Raw genomic sequence first — 17,499 nt, 5'->3', positions numbered from 1 at the left:
CAGCAGAGGTGTTTTCCAACAACAACAGGTGTTTTCCAACAACAACAGGTGTTTTCCAACAGCAGAGGTGTTTTCCAACAACAACAGTTGGCCAACAACAGCAGATGTTTTCCAACAGGTGTTTTCCAACAACAGGTGTTTTCCAGCAACAACAGTTGGCCAACAACAGCAGATGTTTTCCAACAACAGGTGTTTTCCAACAACAAACACAAGAGCAGAGGTGTGAAACTGGCCAGCTGACTGTCCAGGGGAGCAAACTTTCTTCCCAGTGTCCATCTGACGAAGAGAAAGAAACTTTCTTCTTCAGTGGAAAAAAGAAAAGTGCGGAAAATGTCAAAGAGAAATTTGTTTTAAAACTGATGGCACTGATTTTTTTAGCCGTGTGAAGATGACAGAAAAACAAGAGTATATATATATATATATATAAAAAAAAGCAACTTTTTTTAAATTTCAGAAACATTTTCCACACCAACTGAACCTGGGGGAAGTTTACTCCTAAGACATGGGTCAAAAATCCTGAGAAAAACATACATGGATAGATTATGTCACCATTATCAGTGAACAGAATCAAATCAACAAGAGATACAAATGACATTATTTTAATCTTTATATATATATATATTTATATACATATAAAGAATTTAAAAACCCTACCCAAAACAAAGTCTTAAAACAGTAAGTTCAGTACAATTTTCAACTGTCCCATGTAAAAAAAAAAAATTAAAAAAAGAATAAGTGCACGCACACACACACACACACACACACAATCACAAGTTACATCAATTGGATTTTTTTTCTTTTTAACAAAGAACATGATCGCGCTGTCACACACTGGGTTGCCACAAACCATTACAAATACAGGTAAACACCATCCACTCCTATCTCTACTTTGTTCTTGCTCCATACAAAACAAAGGACTGCAATGTTTAAAAAGCTTGACGAAACTTCATGGCTGGATCAGCCGCTTGACTATAGCTGACAAGTGTGTTTTTCATTGAGGGTTTGTCCCCTTATGAGGTCACAGGTCAGGATGTCAGTCAGCACTGTAACAGGATGTCTTGGGACTGTTACTTTTGTTCTGCAAAGTCACTGACACCGTTGAAAAGTACACAAAACAGTGGTCCTAGCACTAAAGATTTATTCCATGCTGACCTCATTTCACCGTGGTCACCAGTCAAGGGGTTAGCTACAAGAAATGTGTTCCTCTGTTGTGAGTTAACATCATCACCATTTGTCCCCAACACAAGACAGGAACAATGTCCATGGTTTGATACAGTTGTTGTGAGTTAACATCAACACCATTTGTCCCCAACACAAGACAGGAACAATGTCCATGGTTTGATACAGTTGTTGTGAGTTAACATCAACACCATTTGTCCCCAACACAAGACAGGAACAATGACCATGGTTTGATACAGTTGTTGTGAGTTAACATCAACACCATTTGTCCCCAAGACAGCAACAATGACCATGGTTTGATACAGTTGTTGTGAGTTAACATCAACACCATTTGTCCCCAACACAAGACGGCCACAATGTCCATGGTTTGATACAGTTGTTGTGAGTTAACATCAACACCATTTGTCCCCAACAAGACAGGAACAATGACCATGGTTTGATACAGTTGTTGTGAGTTAACATCAACACCATTTGTCCCCAAGACAGCCACAATGTCCATGGTTTGATACAGTTGTTGTGAGTTAACATCAACACCATTTGTCCCCAACACAAGACAGGAACAATGTCCATGGTTTGATACAGTTGTTGTGAGTTAACATCAACACCATTTGTCCCCAACACAAGACAGGAACAATGTCCATGGTTTGATACAGTTGTTGTGAGTTAACATCAACACCATTTGTCCCCAACACAAGACAGCAACAATGTCCATGGTTTGATACAGTTGTTGTGAGTTAACATCAACACCATTTGTCCCCAACACAAGACAGGAACAATGTCCATGGTTTGATACAGTTGTTGTGAGTTAACATCAACACCATTTGTCCCCAACACAAGACAGCAACAATGTCCATGGTTTGATACAGTTGTTGTGAGTTAACATCAACACCATTTGTCCCCAACACAAGACAGCAACAATGACCATGGTTTGATACAGCTGTTGTGAGTTAACATCAACACCATTTGTCCCCAACACAAGACAGCAACAATGACCATGGTTTGATACAGTTGTTGTGAGTTAACATCAACACCATTTGTCCCCAACACAAGACGGCCACAATGTCCATGGTTTGATACAGTTGTTGTGAGTTAACATCAACACCATTTGTCCCCAACAAGACAGGAACAATGACCATGGTTTGATACAGTTGTTGTGAGTTAACATCAACACCATTTGTCCCCAAGACAGCCACAATGTCCATGGTTTGATACAGTTGTTGTGAGTTAACATCAACACCATTTGTCCCCAACACAAGACAGCAACAATGACCATGGTTTGATACAGTTGTTGTGAGTTAACATCAACACCATTTGTCCCCAACACAAGACAGCAACAATGTCCATGGTTTGATACAGTTGTTGTGAGTTAACATCAACACCATTTGTCCCCAAGACAGACACAATGTCCATGGTTTGATACAGTTGTGAGTTAACATCATCAACACCATTTGTCCCCAAAACAAGACAGACACAATGTCCATGGTTTGATACAGTTGTTGTGAGTTAACATCAACACCATTTGTCCCCAACACAAGACAGGAACAATGTCCATGGTTTGATACAGTTGTTGTGAGTTAACATCAACACCATTTGTCCCCAACACAAGACAGCAACAATGTCCATGGTTTGATACAGTTGTTGTGAGTTAACATCAACACCATTTGTCCCCAACACAAGACAGCAACAATGTCCATGGTTTGATAGTCACTTCCCTGTCACCTCAAGCTGTCATGATTTAACCCTTTCAGTCCTGAGAGGATGACAGCTTGTGCAGCCTTCCTCACAGTAATTTGTACATACAACTAAACCAGTGACAGTTCACATAGATCACTCACATATTGTCGATGTGCTCTGAACATCACTGTCAGGATCAAAGCACTGTATGTATCTTGGAACAGTTAAATACTTGTTGAGCAGTGAAAGGACATTCTAGCCATGATTATAAAGTAAAACTTGCCACAACAACAACAACAAAAAAAGCTCAAACTGCGCCAACACTCAGCAAGTTGCCTAGAGGTTTGTCAGGGGTCATGTCTCTTCCCTAATCATTTGCAGTCAGCTGCATGGTTGAAAAAGCAGGTACTCAATTGGGATTTGCTGCCCAAACACTCCTGTGGCTTTGACACCAAAATACACACACCCTGGTCACAAGGCAGTGCTTGGGTGTTGAACGGAATGAGTTAATCAGGTGGTGAGAGACAGACCAGCCATGTGCCCTGTGAGTTCTCACAATGAAACTGTGGTCACAAACCTTACAGTGATGGGATAGGGAACATATCAATCCACACAATCCTCTTTGTCCTGCTATCTGACAGTGATGGGATAGGGAACATATCAATCCACACAATCCTCTTTGTCCTGCTACCTGACAGTGATGGGGAACATAGCAATCCACACAATCCTCTTTGTCCTGCTACCTGACAGTGATGGGGAACATATCAATCCACACAATCCTCTTTGTCCTGCTACCTGACAGTGATGGGGAACATATCAATCCACACAATCCTCTTTGTCCTGCTACCTGACAGTGATGGGGAACATAGCAATCCACACAATCCTCTTTGTCCTGCTACCTGACAGTGATGGGGAACATATCCACACAATCCTCTTTGTCCTGCTACCTGACAGTGATGGGGAACATATCAATCCACACAATCCTCTTTGTCCTGCTATCTGACAGTGATGGGGAACATATCAATCCACACAATCCTCTTTGTCCTGCTGCCTGACAGTGATGGGGAACATATCAATCCACACAATCCTCTTTGTCCTACTACCTGACAGTGATGGGGAACATAGCAATCCACACAATCCTCTTTGTCCTGCTGCCTGACAGTGATGGGGAACATATCAATCCACACAATCCTCTTTGTCCTGCTACCTGACAGTGATGGGGAACATATCAATCCACACAATCCTCTTTGTCCTGCTGCCTGACAGTGATGGGGAACATATCAATCCACACAATCCTCTTTGTCCTGCTACCTGACAGTGATGGGGAACATATCAATCCACACAATCCTCTTTGTCCTGCTACCTGACAGTGATGGGGAACATATCAATCCACACAATCCTCTTTGTCCTGCTACCTGACAGTGATGGGGAACATATCAATCCACACAATCCTCTTTGTCCTACTATACCCTCCACCCCTTCCACAAACACATTCACACTTCACTCACAACACCTGGCTTGTTTAAAGTGGAGCAAAATACAGTGTGGTGAAATTATTGCTATCAGCTCAAAAAGACTGCTGCATCTCCAACCCCCCAACCCCCTAAATACATTAAAAACATTCACAGCAGTTTGCACATTGGCTGTGGTTACTGTAATCCTCAGCACACCAATCTCTCAAATGCATCGTACATGTTAATAAGTAGGAAACAATATATTCAGATCAAGCCTGCAGCGAACATTTGTAGAACTAGGAGGAACATATTGAGCTAAGATTCACCATACACACAAACACACACACATGGTGCACACACAAACACACAATGCACTCACACACATACACACACAGTGTCCACACAAACCCACATGCCCCCTACCCTGTACACACGCACAACAGCCTGGTCCAATGCAGCCAACACCAACCCTATCACAGCCTCTATTCCCCACAGCACATTATCGGTAACCCGAGTTTTGAACCAAGAACCCATCCTGTGCCTCCTGTTGTTCTGCAGAGGTCAGCAGGGGTGCGGCGGGCGTCTCGTCAGGCAGCGCCATGGGGGGCAGGCCCTGAACTGTCTCTTCATAGTTGTTGTGACGGACGTACTTCCCCACCTCCAGTCGACAGCACACCGCGTCGTACAGAAAGTTGGTCACCGACTGCAGCATGCCTGCACACACACACACACACACACACACTTCAGTGCTATGCTTTCTTGTCACCCTCCATTTGTCAGAGTTGTATCACAGTGTGATCACAGAGGATTATGACGAGTGCAAACTGCTGTAAATGTATGTAATGTATTTGTGGGCGTGTTGAAGATGCAGCAGTCTTTTTCAGTTGATAGCAAGAACCACCGGCTGCCCACAGCTGCGCTATAAGGACGTCTGCAAGACGGACATGAAGGCGTTGGACACTGACACACCCTGGGAGGATCTGGCAGCTGGCCGCACAAGGTGAAGTACCTTGAACCAGCACCTCAAGACAGGGGAAGAGAAATGCAGCGGCAGGCAAAGGAGCACACAGAAAAGAGTGAAACAGCTCCAGCAGACAAGACACGACACACTGGTGCCACCCCTGCCACAGAGACGGTCATTCTGGCACTGGTCTCCCACCATAAGGGATGCTGCTCCAGACAAGCAGACAGTCAAGACGAACAGGATGTCCACCCACGATCAACCCTGATCAACGGATGCCGACACAGATTACAGTGTGAGCATCAGAAAACAAGAAGCCTGGGTCAGTGGGTATAGAGAAGTGGCAGTTAGTGCAGCAGGTGCCCCCTCCCCACGTCACTGAAATGATTCAGTGGAAAGGCAAGAGCCCATCACTTGCTGAAATGAAATGAAATATGGTGCTTAGAGCCTCACCAACCACTAAGGCCATCTCAAGGCTATCGCCACGTTAATATCTACTACAAGGGTAAGAAACAAACAATTAAAACGATTCACCACTTCAAACTTTCCACTCAAAGTTTAAAAAAAACTTCCATAGTTTAAAACCTTCAAATCTGATTAAAAATGTTCACTTCTTTCAAGAAGTCCATCAGCACCCACGGAGGGACATCACGAAACAAGGTCTTCAAAGAAACCGCCGTGTAATGTCTGTGTCTAACGTCATGCAGATCCCAACAGTCAAGGAGCACATGTTTCACGGTGAGAGGCTCATCAGAGGGAATACATCGAGGGGCCTCTTTCCCCTTCAACTTGCTTTCAGCGCTGTCACAGAGGTGCCAGACCATTGTTGTATATAGCAGTACAGCTTCCAACAGCATCAGAGACACCAGTTCCAGGCTGTTTGTCAGGGTTGACTCCCAACGCCTTTCCCATGGGTGGGTGTGACCACAAGGCAGCACAGGTTACAGATCAGTGTTTGGCTTCACTTTGGTGAGACAGCAGCAGAAGATAAGCCGTGCAGCATGGTTCTGGATTCTCTGAAGTCTGGATAACAATGAGCACCACAGAGCGTCATACTGACAAAGTCATACTGCTTGTAATCTACAGCACAACTAGCAGGATGAAATCACTTTTGGTGATGAAGTGCCGTCTTTGAAATAGTTTGTGAGTCACATGGAAGGATGCTGTGTTTATTACATTTGTTGTGATGTAAGAAGACTCTCTCCTACACAGCACTAAAAAACAAATCTCCTTAAAGTAAAAAACCTGTAAATCCAACATCTGGGACAGAAGATAATACTGTACAAGGTAGCAAAACAATAATAACAATAGTTTAATAGTAATCATAATCAATGTGATAATTATACATTTATATAGAACTTTCAAACATCTAAAAGTGCTTTATAACAACACTTTATATAGAACTTTCGAACATCTAAAAGTGCTTTATAACAACACTTTATACAGAACTTTCGAACATCTAAAAGTGCTTTATAACAACACTTTATACAGAACTTTCAAACATCTAAAAGTGCTTTATAACAACACTTTACATAGTAGTTTCGAACATTTAAAAAAACTTTATAACAACACTTTATACAGAACTTTCGAACATCTAAAAGTGCTTTATAACAACACTTTATACAGAACTTTCAAACATCTAAAAGTGCTTTATAACAACACATGAAACACACTCATACTCGCACACACACACACACACACACACACACACACACACTGACCTGACACGCAGAAGACTCCCCCAATGATGCCACACATTCGCACCAGGAACTGCCAGTAGGGCTTGTGTTCCTCACGCACACGTATCAACAGCGACGACAGGTCGTACTTCACAAAGATGCCGGGCACCCCATGGCTCCCCTCCTTGTGGTTGATGGTTCGATTCTGTCACACCAACACAAAGTCCACACTGTGGAACTGCAGAACAACATAGGCTGAAAACTGTTTCAGTCCTTCAGTTTTTTTAGTTTTGTCTTTTTTCCTTTTCTGTCTTTGGAGTGATTGAAGAATATACTGAATCGAAGTGTGCGTTCTATGTCAATGTATGCACATTCCACAAAGTGTAAGGTAATGCAATATAATGTACAATACAATACTGACGTGAATATATATATAGTGTTTTTAAGGTCTCCAGAGACGCCCCCCAAAATATTCCTTGCAGGCTGTCACCTGGTAGTCCCTGACATCAACAGCATGCTACCCATCGTGTGATGGACATCTGTCACCTGGCAGTCTGACATCAACAGCATGCCACCCATCGTGTGATGGACATCTGTCACCTGGCAGTCTGACATCAACAGCATGCCACCCATCGTGTGATGGACATCTGTCACCTGGCAGTCTGACATCAACAGCATGCCACCCATCGTGTGATGGACATCTGTCACCTGGCAGTCTGACATCAACAGCATGCCACCCATCATGTGATGGACATCTGTCACCTGGCAGTCTGACATCAACAGCATGCTACCCATCATGTGATGGACATCTGTCACCTGACAGTCACTGACATCAACAGCATGCTACCCATCGTGTGATGGACATCTGTCGCCTGGCAGTCACTGACATCAACAGCATGCTACCCATCATGTGACGGACATCTGTCACCTGGCAGTCACTGACATCAACAGCATGCTACCCATCGTGTGTGACGGACATCTGTCACCTGGCAGTCTCTGACATCAACAGCATGCTACCCATCATGTGATGGACATCTGTCACCTGGCAGTCTGACATCAACAGCATGCTACCCATCATGTGACGGACATCTGTCACCTGGCAGTCTCTGACATCAACAGCATGCTACCCATCATGTGATGGACATCTGTCACCTGGCAGTCTGACATCAACAGCATGCTACCCATCGTGTGATGGACATCTGTCACCTGGCAGTCTGACATCAACAGCATGCTACCCATCGTGTGATGGACATCTGTCACCTGGCAGTCTCTGACATCAACAGCATGCTACCCATCATGTGATGGGCATCTGTCACCTGGCAGTCTGACATCAACAGCACACTACCCATCATGTGATGGACATCTGTCACCTGGCAGTCTCTGACATCAACAGCATGCCACCCATCGTGTGATGGACATCTGTCACCTGGCAGTCTGACATCAACAGCACACTACCCATCATGTGATGGACATCTGTCACCTGGCAGTCTGACATCAACAGCACACTACCCATCATGTGATGGACATCTGTCACCTGGCAGTCTGACAACAGCATGCTACCCATCATGTGATGGACATCTGTCACCTGGCAGTCTGACATCAACAGCATGCTACCCATGGGTACACCAACACCAACACAGCAGATGATGGGTACACCAACACCAACACTGCAGATGATGGGTACACCAACACCAACACTGCAGCACAAAACAACAAGATGGGATGGCCCTCACCCTCTCTGTGACAGCGAACTGGTAGGTGTCCACGTTGTTGGTGTAGGTTCGAACCTCTGTGGGCACCACCTGAATGAAGTACTGGTAGATGTGATAGTCTGCACACACACATAAACACCCTTGCAGTCTGCACACACATAAACACCCTTGCAGTCTGCACACACATAAACACCCTTGCAGTCTGCACACACATAAACACCCTTGTAGTCTGCACACACATAAACACCCTTGCAGTGTGCAGACACATAAACACCCTTGCAGTCTGCACACACATAAACACCCTTGTAGTCTGCACACACATAAACACCCTTGCAGTCTGCACACACACATAAACACCCTTGCAGTCTGCACACACATAAACACCCTTGTAGTCTGCACACACACATAAACACCCTTGCAGTCTGCACACACACATAAACACCCTTGCAGTCTGCACACACATAAACACCCTTGCAGTCTGCACACACACATAAACACCCTTGCAGTCTGCACACACATAAACACCCTTGTAGTCTGCACACACACATAAACACCCTTGCAGTCTGCACACACACATAAACACCCTTGCAGTCTGCACACACATAAACACCCTTGCAGTCTGCACACACATAAACACCCTTGCAGTCTGCACACACATAAACACCCTTGCAGTCTGCACACACACATAAACACCCTTGCAGTCTGCACGCACATAAACACCCTTGCAGTCTGCACACACATAAACACTCTTGCAGTCTGCACACACATAAACACCCTTGCAGTCTGCACACACATAAACACCCTTGCAGTCTGCACGCACATAAACACCCTTGCAGTCTGCACACACATAAACACCCTTGCAGTCTGCACACACATAAACACCCTTGCAGTCTGCACACACACATAAACACCCTTGCAGTCTGCACACACATAAACACCCTTGCAGTCTGCACACACATAAACACCCTTGCAGTCTGCACGCACATAAACACCCTTGCAGTCTGCACACACATAAACACCCTTGCAGTCTGCACACACATAAACACCCTTGCAGTCTGCACACACACATAAACACCCTTGCAGTCTGCACACACATAAACACCCTTGCAGTCTGCACACACACATAAACACCCTTGCAGTCTGCACACACATAAACACCCTTGCAGTCTGCACACACATAAAACACCCTTGCAGTCTGCACACACATAAACAACCTTGTAGTTTGCACACACATAAACAACCTTGTAGTCTGCACACACATAAACACCCTTGCAGTCTGCACACACATAAACACGCTTGTAGTCTGCACAAACATAAACACCCTTGCATAAACACCCTTGCAGTCTGCACACACATAAACACCCTTGTAGTCTGCACACACATAAACACCCTTGCAGTCTGCACACACATAAACACCCTTGCAGTCTGCACACACATAAACACCCTTGTTTTTTATTTCACATTCGTTTTGCTTCTCGTTCACAGGCAGTCATTGGAACCTGCTGAGGTATAAATAATAATGATAACAATCATCATGATGACATCAATTATCAAAGAGATGCAGTTGACAATGTGGGTGGCGGGGTGGGAGTGGGAGATGGAGAGATTCATTACCAGCTACAATACCTGCCTCCCCACCACCACCACCCTTTCTATTTCTGTCCAATTCCACATCAGGTGAACAATATCTATTCCCTTGACTGCTGAAGACTGGTGAAATGAAATGAAATCAGTATGGCACCAGTCTGAAGGACCAGAACTTCTCCTATTCGACTTCTCACTGCTGTAGCTGATTCCACTAACACCAAGTGATGCAGGGACAAGTGACGAACAAGTCCACATAAAGGATGGTGACTGACATTCTGACCTGTGACCTCAATCCTTGTAAGGCAAAAGCCCTTCACTAATAAGACCTGTGACCTCAATCCTAGTCAGGCAAAAGCCGTTGACTAATAAGACCTGTGACCTCAATCCTAGTCAGGCAAAAGCCGTTGACTAATAAGACCTGTGACCTCAATCCTAGTCAGGCAAAAGCTGTTCACTAATAAGACCTGTGACCTCAATCCTAGTCAGGCAAAAGCTGTTCACTAATAAGACCTGTGACCTCAATCCTAGTCAGGCAAAAGCTGTTCACTAATAAGACCTGTGACCTCAATCCTAGTCAGGCAAAAGCTGTTCACTAATAAGACCTGTGATCTCAATCCTAGTCAGGCAAAAGCCCTTCACTAACAATGACCTGTGACCTCAATCAAGTAAAGCAGAAGCCCTTAACTAACAATGACCTGTGACCTCAATCAAGTAAAGCAGAAGCCCTTAACTAACAATGACCTGTGACCTCAATCAAGTAAAGCAAAAGCCCTTCACTGACCAGCACACTTGTCAGCAGTAGTGAGAGGTTCCGTATAAAGCACCACCCTGTGTCTGTGTCTGTGTCTGTGTGTGAGTCAACTTCATTTCTCAATGGCCAACAGACAAAACATGTCACAAGCAGGGAACACCAACTGCCAAACCCAACAGCACCCTGACAGGTCAAAGCAGTCAGCACACACCACACTTACTGGACTCTGTGATGGAGAGAGTTCCATCCAAGGGGTAGACCACTCCAGTCACAGGATCCCCAAAGGAGAAATGATCAATGCGATGGGAGAAATTGTAGTCTGAAAATAAGAAACACTTTGCATTGTCACTCACACTGAGAAAGGCAACAACTTTTTTTTTTTTAAATCTCACTCACAAATACATGCACAAATTGAGGTGCATGCAAATACACTCTCTCTCTCTCTCTCTCTCTCTCTCTCTCTCTCTCTCACACACACACACACACACACACACACACACACACACACACACACACACACACACACACATTTTAATACAGGAGAGGAGATTTTCCAAGATGCAGACCTTTGAAATCTGAGCAGCTTGTGCATTTTCCTGCCAAGGTTTATTAGCCAGTTCATTTTCACTGTAATTTCAGTTTCCAAATAACAGTCTGAATTACAAATTCACCAGAATGGTCGATTGAGATCTCCAAATTTAATCGGTAATTTTCTTTACTTTTTACAGATCTTATTTCATAATTCCCTGCAACTACTAGATGAACTATTTTCAGTATTATCACTTCCAAAAATTGATTAAAATCAAGTCAAAAACACATGATCTTTTCAGCTATTTTGCAATGGGCAAATTCTTATCAACAAGTATTATGATAAAAAGTACCACATGAAGCATAATTCACATACCAAAACACAGAATTTGATCACAAAGATGATGGCAATGGGCAACATTAAACTGGTCGTATTGAAAAACAAAGAAATAGCGTTTGAAAGAAAAAGAGATATGGCAGAACAAACTCAAATGTTCTTCATCAAAGGATCTGCAATGTTCCTTAAGGACTATTTGAACCATACTGAGCACTGATACACTGTTCCATGGTGAACAATCACACATGTATACATACAGCCTTGCAATATTTGCATAAAAATGGGAACTCTGTGACAGTTCTTTCGAGAGATCATGGCACAGACCTATTTCCCTAAGCTTCCACTGGAAATTAATTTCCATGTTTTGTATGAAATGTGTGTGTGTGTGTGTGTCTGTGTTTGAGGGTAGTGGGCCAACACTTGTGAGCGCGTATAGCTATGTGTGAGCACATTTCTGCACACCAACTTCTCTTGTATGTTTCATTTTCTTGTTCTCTGTCTTCCCATGATACTGCTTTGTTCTCTGCACAACTCATCACTCTCTCATCTCTCCACTGGCTGCTCATGCTCAGTGAAAAAACAAAACGAGCCAGTATCAAACCATTACCTCAACATTCAAACCTAACTAAAAACAGATATAAAGCTCGTGCAGTCATGTTGTGACTTTAACAGCAGTGAAAAATGTAGGAAGATGATGATAACAAACAAAAGCAAAAAAGACACATACACAAAATCCAGCATGTGCACTCACAGGTATGTCAGCAGTGTTGGAAGGTTAGTTGTGCAGTGAACATGACATAACATCATCACAGCCGTGCAGTGAACATGACATAACATCATCACAGCCGTGCAGTGAACATGACATAACATCATCACAGCCGTGCAGTGAACATGACATAACATCATCACAGCCGTGCAGTGCACATGACATAACATCATCATCACAGCCGTGCAGTGAACATGACATAACATCATCACAGCCGTGCAGTGAACATGACATAACATCATCACAGCCGTGCAGTGAACATGACATAACATCATCACAGCCGTGCAGTGAACATGACATAACATCATCACAGCCGTGCAGTGAACATGACATAACATCATCACAGCCGTGCAGTGAACATGACATAACATCATCACAGCCGTGCAGTGAACATGACACAACATCATCATCACAGCCGTGCAGTGAACATGACCTAACATCATCACAGCCGTGCAGTGAACATGACACAACATCATCATCACAGCCGTGCAGTGAACATGACATAACATCATCACAGCCGTGCAGTGAACATGACATAACATCATCACAGCCGTGCAGTGAACATGACACATCATCATCACAGCCTGACTGAGGACGAAGGGGCCATTCCATGCACTGGACAGGGGGAGAAAGCAGCAAAGCAAAGAGGAAGAAACCAAAAACTAATGAGACTACAACAAAACCACAGCTTATAACAATTCATATGGAATAAACAGCACGCAAACCATACACCTTAAAGAAAACAGAAATCATATACTATCAAGTATCGTTTTAACTGTGCTACCAATGTAATGAAGGGTAGAGAATCACTGTACTATTTCCATGGAACCTCCAATCAGTAATGGCTTTAAACTGAGTGTCACTTCCACAAAACACATGCAGCAAAGCAGAGAAACTGCTCCAACATGGGGCAGACCTTTTGTCCACAACTACACACCTGTCACCACCACCACCACCCCTCCTCCACCAAACCTGACACTGTTAGTTCTTTCAGTCTGCACGCACACACACACATACACACATACACACACACACACACACACATACACACACACACACACACACACACACACACACAGTGCTTGCACACACACACGCACACACACACACACACACACACACACAGTGCTTGCACACACACACGCACACACACACACACACATGCACACACACACACACACACCTGCACATGTACACACACACTGTAGCACACATGCAGGCTTTTGATATAGGATGGAAATCCGTGAGGATGTGACCATTTTCTTTATATTTACTTAACAAGATCAGTTAAATACTGATATAGATTTGAGCTGTATTTTTGTTGTTGTTGTATTAATACTTTTCAAGACATTTTATTTTCAAACTGAAATCCATGTCTATCTGAAAGGGTATTCTTAAGTATCAACTGCCAACAAACATGACTAGTGAAAAACAACAACCTTACTTTAATTACAAAACTCACATCACACATCCAGTTCAGCTATTTATCATATGAGTGATTCTATTTCTGCCATTGTGTGACGTGTGCTTTGAATATTTCAGTTGTGCCACTCGTGATTTCAGGAGAATGGCACTATTTCCTGGTCTCCAGATGTGTAAGCCACACAGCAAAATGAAGACTATCGCAGAGTACTGAATTCCAAGGGTAACACAGTGTGATCAATCGTACTGACACACCCACACCAACACCAAAATACACTCCAACACCTGAACACTGCATAAACTGCACCCTCTACACACACACACACACACACACACACACACACCAACACAAAGACACTGCATCCCAACACCAGAACACAGCATAAACTGCACCCTATTCCCAGCAAACCAAACAGTGACCCCCCCAAGACAAGTGGTGTGTAGTGTCAGCATCACTCTCCCAGCAAACAGCACCAAAGGAAGTGACAATGGCTGACAGCTTGTAGCAAGGGTCATTTTTCTGTGGAGCATTAACGCTATGCTTTCCCTCTTTCTGACAGGTCTGTCTGTTACTGTTCTGGACCTGGCTAGTGGTTCCTAGCTTCAATGCTGACTTGGCTATTGGCTGTTAGCTTCATTTCTGACTTGCTCATTGGCTGTCATCTTCATTGCTCATTTGGCGATTAGCTATTATCTTGGTTTCTGACTTGGCTATCTACTGGCTCTTAGCTTCACTGCTGACTTGGCTATTATTTTCATTTCTGATTGTGCTATAGGCTATTATATTCATTTCTGACTGGGCTACAGACAATTATCTTCATTTCTGATTTGACTACAGACAATTATCTTCATTTCTGATTGGGCTATAGGCTCTTATCTTCATTTCTGATTGGGCTATAGGCTCTTATCTTCATTTCTGATTGGGCTATATACAATTACCTTCATTTCTGATTTGACTACAGACGATTATCTTCATTTGTGACTTCACCATTAGCTTCATCGCTGACTTGGCTCTCCTGTCCATTCACTGTTTCAACTTTGACTAACTCAAACCAGGTTCTCCTTCACATCAGGATGGAGTGAGGAAAACAGGAGTACAGTGTCTTTCCCAAACACACAACCCCACGCCGAACCAGGGGCCTCCAACCCTGATCACTGGTGAACACTGCATCACAAGTCCAACCCCTGACCACTTCTGCCACGCCACCTCTTCAATTACATTTAGGAGTTCATTAACTTTCTCCGGACGAAGGAATGCATGAGCATTCCTACATAAAATGTATTCAGTTTCAGACGACGGAATGGAATAGCATTTTCAAGAAATAAAAATCCATCACATGCTGTACACGTGATTTTGTGATTAGCCACGCAGAGTGCGCTATTCTGGGTCACTCCGCAATCAAACGATATGATTGGCCAGCCTGCCATGTGTGGCCCGTCTTGCACACACGCTGACAAAGTCACTGACCAGTCGTCTGCTCGCGTGCCAGCCTGTTAGCAAAGCGGGTTCTTCTCAAAATGTTGTAAAGCGAACAAGGCAGCGACGGCAACGTTTTAGGGTTGCCGAAGTACTTGAAATGCTACAAACTGAAGGGTCGGACATTGAAGAGGTGGATGATGACGAAGAAGAAAGTGAATTTAATGCAGAAAGCGAGCATGGGTATGGTGATTAGGGGTGAAAAATTGGCAGTATTTTCTACATATGGCAAAACTGTAAAAATAAGATGAGAAATTTTTTTTTTTTTTTAATGTAATAGCTCAACACGTAATAAACCAGTTCTGAAAGTTTCATTTTCTTACTCTGTATTCTGTATTTTTTGTAATTTTTTTCCAAACCCTTACAAATGGGCCGTCTGTGGGGAAAAGCAAGGGAGAAAACTTGTCGTCCCGAGTGAGTTCAATCAGCCAGACCTGAAGTGACCGTGTGCCACATTTCCTGCCTGACGGAGCACCAGCCTGCTATCACACCTACCTTCCCGGTCAGCTTCAAAGGCCACATGCACGTGCTGCATTCCAGGTATGTTGAGTGATCTGAATTGGACAACGGTGCGTTTAGTTCATTCACCACTTCACACCTGTTGTGTGGGATGCAGTGTACAGCACACAGAAATGGCCTGACAAAAACTACTACAGCACAATACACTGCACATTCATCCACAAAAGACGATAAATATCTCATCCATTACATGTCACCATTGTTAAAAGAAAGAAAAACTGGCAGTGTACAGTTTGGCAAGCCTTACCACTATCTCACACTGAAAGCAAACAGGCAAGTCCAGCTGACAAATCTTTCAGTCAGTACAGCTGGAATATACAGCATACGAGGTAAGGTGAAGTAAACTTGGTATCAGTCCCGGCAATGTGCAGAAAGATTAAACACAAGCAAACCAGGCGATGTTAGCACGGGTTAAAACATTTTACTACAATTCTAGACACAAAAGAATGCAGAATAAACAGTTTCTGGAAGCAAGTTTAGCTTGGTTGGTGTTGCTTAACTTCAGCCAGACAACATGGAAGACAGGAAAACACAGTGAACTTTCAGGTGTGGTTATCGCTTGAGGCACACAGCACAACACACAACAGAACATTCTGCAAAACACACTGAACACATAAATATTCATCACACCAGTAACTCTGTCCTGCCAACATGGAACACAAAGATAACACAGAACACACCTCTCACACTCCAAACACACACAGAACACACCTCTCACACTCCAAACACACACAGAACACACCTCTCACACTCCAAACACACACAGAACACACCTCTCACACTACTAACTTCCAAACACACACAGAACACACCTCTCACACTACTAACTTCCAAACACACACAGAACACACCTCTCACACTACTAACTTCCAAACACACAACACACCTCTCACACTCCAAACACACACAGAACACACCTCTCACACTACTAACTTCCAAACACACACAGAACACACCTCTCACACTACTAACTTCCAAACACACACAGAACACACCTCTCACACTACTAACTTCCAAACACACACAGAACACACCTCTCACACTACTAACTTCCAAACACACACAGAACACACCTCTCACACTACTAACTTCCAAACACACACACAACACACCTCTCACACTAACTTCCAAACACACACAGAACACACCTCTCACACTACTAACTTCCAAACACACACAGAACACACCTCTCACACTACTAACTTCCAAACACACACAGAACACACCTCTCACACTCCAAACACACACAGAACACACCTCTCACACTACTAACTTCCAAACACACACAGAACACACCTCTCACACTACTAACTTCCAATGCAACTAGTCAGTCAACCTCAGTCATAGTTCTCTCTTTTCTTCTTTCTCCTTAACACACAGAAAGATCAGGAACACACACACACACACACACACACACACACACACACACACAGAGTCAAACACACAGAGTCAA

General features: G+C 43.7%; 1 protein-coding gene across 5 annotated transcripts in view; it reads right to left on the bottom strand.

The window, feature by feature from the left end:
- Positions 1-2,638: 2,638 nt before the first annotated feature.
- LOC143301326 (endoplasmic reticulum-Golgi intermediate compartment protein 2-like) overlaps positions 2,639-17,499 on the bottom strand; it is a 22,180-nt gene continuing 7,319 nt past the window's right edge. Inside the window, exons 8-12 of one of the 5 annotated variants that reach the window (XR_013057769.1) lie at positions 11,218-11,316; positions 8,681-8,778; positions 6,990-7,152; positions 3,545-5,021; positions 2,639-3,487 (exon numbers count right to left, since the gene is read on the bottom strand). Coding sequence is in view for 2 of the 5 variants with exons in the window: in XM_076615543.1 (XP_076471658.1) it covers positions 4,807-5,021; positions 6,990-7,152; positions 8,681-8,778; positions 11,218-11,316; positions 16,023-16,081 (634 nt within the window). In the remaining 3 variants the exon portion in view is untranslated. Of the gene's footprint in view, positions 5,022-6,989; positions 7,153-8,680; positions 8,779-11,217; positions 11,317-16,022; positions 16,082-17,499 lie in introns of all 5 variants that reach the window. The other 4 variants (XR_013057768.1, XR_013057770.1, XM_076615543.1 and 1 more) reach the window with 4 other exon arrangements.

The sequence above is a fragment of the Babylonia areolata genome, chromosome 27 (assembly GCF_041734735.1).
Source record: "Babylonia areolata isolate BAREFJ2019XMU chromosome 27, ASM4173473v1, whole genome shotgun sequence".
In the NCBI taxonomy this organism is placed as follows: Eukaryota; Metazoa; Mollusca; class Gastropoda; order Neogastropoda; family Buccinidae; genus Babylonia; species Babylonia areolata.
This window is presented reverse-complemented; position numbering and strand designations above follow the sequence as displayed.